The 5,871-nt window shown below is 34.2% G+C and overlaps 1 protein-coding gene and 1 pseudogene across 1 annotated transcript; one reads left to right on the plus strand and one right to left on the minus strand.

Moving 5' to 3' along the window:
• The first annotated feature begins 551 nt into the window (after positions 1-551).
• LOC122410594 (ras association domain-containing protein 4-like) lies at positions 552-2,554 on the plus strand (annotated as a pseudogene).
• A 2,240-nt stretch (positions 2,555-4,794) lies between these two features.
• On the minus strand, positions 4,795-5,493 carry LOC122410548 (uncharacterized). Its single transcript, XM_043418750.1, has 3 exons — positions 5,466-5,493; positions 5,168-5,354; positions 4,795-5,086 (listed from the first exon to the last, which is right to left on the minus strand). The coding sequence occupies exons 2-3, from the start codon at positions 5,352-5,354 to the stop codon at positions 4,887-4,889; spliced, it is 387 nt and encodes a 128-aa protein (XP_043274685.1). The 5' UTR covers positions 5,466-5,493; the 3' UTR covers positions 4,795-4,886.
• Positions 5,494-5,871: the final 378 nt, after the last annotated feature.

The raw sequence follows: 5,871 nt of genomic DNA on the forward strand, positions 1-5,871 counted from the left end.
CGTCGGCTTCATCACATCGTCTGTGTAATAATGATATATTATAAAAAAAAAATCGAGAAAACGGTGCGAGTTGTGTTGTTTTAAAATTTTTTAATTTATGAAAAAGTGTCAAGAGTTTTGAAAACAGTGCGGGTCGCTTATTGCAATAGCAAACGGGTTCGTGAGTTTTTGTTGTTTAATGATAGGCAATATTGTTGAAAGATAATGAACGAACATTTTTGGTGTCTCCTCGTATAAACACCTTGAGTTTTCCTTTTATTTGTTTTGTGACATTATTCTGTTTCAATCCTTTTGTTTTCATTCCTTTAAATATTTGCAAAACCAACATAACCTTTCATCCATAATTTCCACCGTGCGATTCTGGTTGTAAGAATAAAAATAATTTATTCTTTCAATTCTTAAATTTTTCATATTTCTATTCTTCATAATTTCCACCGTGTGATTCTGGTTGTAAGAATAATAATTTATTCTTTCAATTCTTAAATTTTGCAGCATCATGATTTGAGTACGTGTCGAAGTAATAAAGAATTGTCAATTTAAACAAATGTAGTTTCACGTACGGTCTCAATGACGACGTGTGGGCAACGCGATGGAGTACGAGATACCACTGAGTGGATTACCAAATTCCTGTAAGATAAGTTTTCCCAATAGAATTTCCTTTTTTTTTACAAAAATTCTGTTGCTGATGAAAATTGTAATTTCTCAGGTGGAACGAAAGAATCGAAGATGGTAACAAATTGTATCAAACAATGCCAGAGAATCTTCTCTCGATAAGTTCACATTCCAGTAACGCAACTCCATCGTTGTCAAGTCAATCGAGTCCGGAGACATGCGACGGATGTGGCAACACAAGCATTAAAAGTTAAAATCATCAAACATCAAACAAGAATATCTGATTCCAGCATAACAAGTACATCGAATCACAGTATAGAAAGTTTGCTGAGCACTGATACACCCAATTGCTGCGGTACACCAAGCAAAAATGGAACGCTGCGACGTATCGAGCATTTTGATAGTCTTGAAAATAGTATTGGAAATCAATCAGTAAGTCAGGATGACAGTTGGATTGAGAAAGGATTAAATCGTTCCATGTCCGGGCCTGATTGCCTGCAGAGGCATCGCGCTGGGTGTGATTCTGATTCAGTAAATGTTATACTTCAGAAATGATGATAATATTATTATTTTCACTGACAGTGGATTGGAAGTACCTTAAAAGAAATTGAATTCTGGCAAATAATCAGTCAAAACAGGAGAGATTCAAATTTTAACGAACAGGGCCAATTCATTGTTTCACATTCACTGAAATCCTTTAACATCAACTCATAGTTCATTGAACTTAGTCAGGATGGATAAGATAAACCAAATTGTTTAATACTTTTAGAAGTTTTTTAGAATGGTTCATTTCAAGTTTTTTTACTTTTCAAGATGTGCAAAATTTTTATTCATGAATCTAGTTTTGAGTTTTTTAATGATAGTTTTGGGCTTAATTGGCATGTTGATGATTTTTTGGTTTTTTTAGACGGAGTAGTGTTGCGACGTAAACAAGGTTCAACGGCATTCGACGTCGTCCGGGCGGGGGAACACAGTCTCGAAGTCATCTCCGACAACGTTGTTCGATAAACATGAATTTATATAATAGAGAAACGAGCTTTTTACCCTGCTTCACCTTTCTCAATGTCCGTTTGGGTAACGAATCTCGTTAGTACTTAAGGGGTTCCAAATCGAATGTTGGACAAGTACAAAGTTGATGCGAAACCAGACAATTTTGCTCTTTTCGTCGTCAGGGATAATGGAGGTAAAATTTTAATGTATTTTTTCAATTATTTTCAATACCGCTTTAATTAATAATTCAAAGAAATGGGGCAAAACAAGTCAATTCGTTCGACATTAAAATTGGTTATTTTTTATTTTTCAGAACAACGGAGATTGAGAGAAGACGAATATCCGTTGGAAGTTTGAATAATTTTGGGACTGCACGAAAATGTAGCGCGGCTATTTCTCACAGATAAATTGTCTACACCTGGGATAAGTTCGGACGTAACACAGTTTTTGAATCTCTCAGTTGCCAAATGCCACGGTATACTTCAACATTATTACGAAGAAAAGCGAGATATCGTAATGCTGAAAGAAAAGTAAGCTAGTGGGAACAATCATGGCTAATTAGAAAAATTATAGAAAATTTAAGTTTACCTGTAACACAGAAAAAATCGTTTTTTTTGCAGGTATAAAGAAATGAGACGCAGAATGAAGCAACGGATGGAATAGTTGAATGTCAGATTATAGAGAGCGTTAATCATTCGAAACATTATTTTACGACCATTAATCATTTTTTCACTTTATACAATCATGTTCAAAAAGTAATGTTTCATAAACATTTAACAATTTTTTTTAAAGAAACGAGAATCATTCATTTGTTTTTTTGTCCTATGAAGTTTTCAATATAAATAAAAACAACAAATTGTTAGTTTTTTATAAAAATATATTTTTTGCCGTTTGAAATACAATACGCTCATGAACGGAAATCTCTTCGGAGATATTCTGTGATTTTGCTATTACAGGCACGTCAGAATTTTTGTTTTTTGTAAGGCTGCTGGTCGAAGAATTCATCTTGGGATTTATTTTATGTTTCTTTTTACATTTCTCATCGAGAATTAATATTTTCTGATTTTTTTATGTTGAACGTTTCCATCAGCAAGTGTTTTTTCATAGAAAGCCTGAAAATTTTTGAACTTCGTATCGTTCATATGTATGTGCGGTTTTGTGCGACTGATCATCGTTACTGACGACGATAATGGCCTGGCGAGTTCTTTACACCTGTTTTCCGTCATATTTTACGAGATTAATCTTTGCATCTGTCTTATTGCTGAGAAAATGGGAAACACCGTTTTTAATATTCTTCGTAGCGCTAATATCTGCCAAATATACTTTCTTCGATGTCTTGACGTTTCGACAAGCCACACATATGGATTGATTTTGGCCAACGTGAGTAAAACTCATCGTAAAACACGATTATCACCAGTAACAAAAGATCCATCTTCGACGGGATGTGTGCTCTTCTATATTGCTCAGGAATCGGAAACTGAAATGAATAATTTATTTTTACATAATATTCAAAACAATGGCCGACATGCATGATAATTTAGTTTATATTTTCAGATTGCAAGACATCTGCTTTGGCCAAAGTATTAGGTGACCCGTATGTTTTTACGATTCGGAAAATTAATCGAACATTTTGACGAAAAACCATCGCCCGAACTAATTGAAGAACTGGGATTTTGTAGCGGGCAAATTCAGCTCTATTTTGTTTCTCTACTCCTTTTTATGATTTTAGTGGGTCATTTTGAAAAGACGGTTTTTAACGATTTTTCGTTATACGAAAAAATTACAGTTTTGAGAACAATGATGTACTTAAAAAAAAAATTGCAAGGGATTTTATTTAATACATTTCTTCAGCATAAAAAAATCCCAAATAATTTATCTATTTTTCAACACGTCTTACCATTTTTTTTGCACGAATTGTGTCAACCATCTATTGGCTCTTTATTTAAAAGTTATACTCGACATTTAACTTGAAAAATATTTATGGAAGAAGGAAGTTACTTGAAAACTAATTGAATTTGTATAACGCAAATTACATGTACAGTATGGCGCATGTTCGAAGGAGTGTTGATGCTTTTTTTTCTATGCGTAGACTTGAATCTCGATAATTTTCATCCAGTAGTTCTGATCAATATTTTATTTCATAAAACATTTGGTGTACATCATTCATCAAAAAACTGCATTTCTCTTTTTTAACAGGAGAAAATCTTGACCACTATTTAATGTTTAGTTATCATAAGGATAACCATAAGAAAAATTGTGTCAATACTAAGTAGAAGTAACTGGGATAAGTAACTTGGAAATAGTCAAAAAATATAGAAATATAACATTAGCTTGAGATGGCTATTTGATGAAATTTGATAAATACATAAGAGGGTAATACTTTTGGCTATGGCTTTATTTTCACGATTTATTTTGTTTTATCAAATGCATGTTTCACTTTATCAAATGTATTAATTGTGAAGAAAAATACTGCGACAAGCTGAATCAGTGTCACAAACATAGCGTACAGAATATATAGTGTACAGAGTACATAATAATATATCAAAATGCTTACCAATCTTTACATTGTTTATATAAACACATCCAGTTTTATCTACATTTTTTTTATGGATTTGGAGGTTCTAACGGCAGGAATAGGGTGTGATTGGTGTTAAAAACTGCTTTACATATGGCATCGTAGTATTCATTACCGCATCTCAATTTAAGCTTTCTGTTCTTCCTAGGCCTCGGTGCTAGTAGATCTTCCTTTGATTTTGTTCGATAAATCAGAGGATCTTGTAATGACATTTGCTGGTGTGCTTCAAGCTTTTTTGTTTTTTAGTAAGGCAATTATATCCAAGCAGTTGGAGCAAGCGTAATGCCAGACAACGAAGTGCAAAATCTTCCTGCTTTACTATTATTCCTCACCAGTTATCGCATTTTCCTTTTCCTTGTTTATCCATATAACGAAATCACTTTTGCAAACACATTCAATGATAACATTGATTGAATAGTTGTTGAGAATATTATGTCGAGATGCAGTATGTAGAAAAATATAATTACCTTAAAATATCAACCTCGATAATGGAATATTCCTCGTTCTTTCAGGTTATCAAAAGCGAAGATTTTATTTTTTTTTCAGCAAGGCATCTCAGCGAGACAATTATTTAAACAATTGGACAAGGGTGGGGGCGAGAAAGAAACACACAGAAAGACAGAAAGAATGGTACTTTTTTATTAGTCGAGTTGAATGGTTATCGCCTCTTCAGAAATGGTTTAATGTCATCATTGAGAGCGTTTTTTTTTTAATTTTTGCCTTCGGTGTGGTCATATTGTCCGGCTGCACCTCCACGGTTGCCGCGACGACCACCGCTATCCGGGCGACGACGGTTCATGGCCCTTATATTTCGGGCGACCATGTAATCGACCGAACGAATTTGGAGATTATTAAGGAGCCTCATCCGCATGTTTTCCCTCACTCTCCAACCAGCTCTCTTACCACGATCTGTCGTAATAAATGAAAGAAAAAATTAATGACAGTAACAATGAAATTTGTAGTGGCGTAGATCTCGTTCGTAATACTTACGATTACGCGGTTGAGGGTCATCTTCAGATTCCGTTGTCACAGGTCTCGGCGTTGTATCTGTTGTGGCTGATGGTCCAGCTGGTGACCCAGAAGAGGCAAGATCCTCGAGGTGGCGAGAGGGTGAGGTGTCCGGGACTTGATCGCCGACCACATTAAGATTTTCGAGATTATTGTTGATCGTTTCCATCTGAAAAAACCACACGTTTCTATATACACACACCATGATTTGCATGAATAGAAAATTTTTACAAAAACGAAAAAAAAATGCACTACAATATTTTATTGTAAATCTACTAACGGCTTTCGCTGAGGACGGTCGTTGCGTAAATGGCTTCACGCGTATCACCGATTATTGTTAATAAGATCACTCACTGATATTTTTTACGAAACAAAATTTGTAGGTCGCCGCCTACCGGAAAAAGTTCGAGCTATTTATATGGATAGAAATATTTTCGAAATTTACTTAATATTTCACATAGCTATATTTGTTTATTGTAGACAGGGATCACACTTTTTTATCTTCGTGAATAAATCGGGATTATTACTATTCCATTTAATAAACTTTTTTCTCCAAATGTGAAACGTCAGGTAAATGTCGCTTACAAATAATGAAGAAAAATAGCAAAGTAAGAATTCGTAAATAGTACTATTGTAATGCAGTTCTATTGTATCGCTACCAATTCGAATTAATACTTTTTCATCCT

Source organism: Venturia canescens, chromosome 5 (assembly GCF_019457755.1).
Source record: "Venturia canescens isolate UGA chromosome 5, ASM1945775v1, whole genome shotgun sequence".
NCBI classification, from domain to species: domain Eukaryota; kingdom Metazoa; phylum Arthropoda; class Insecta; order Hymenoptera; family Ichneumonidae; genus Venturia; species Venturia canescens.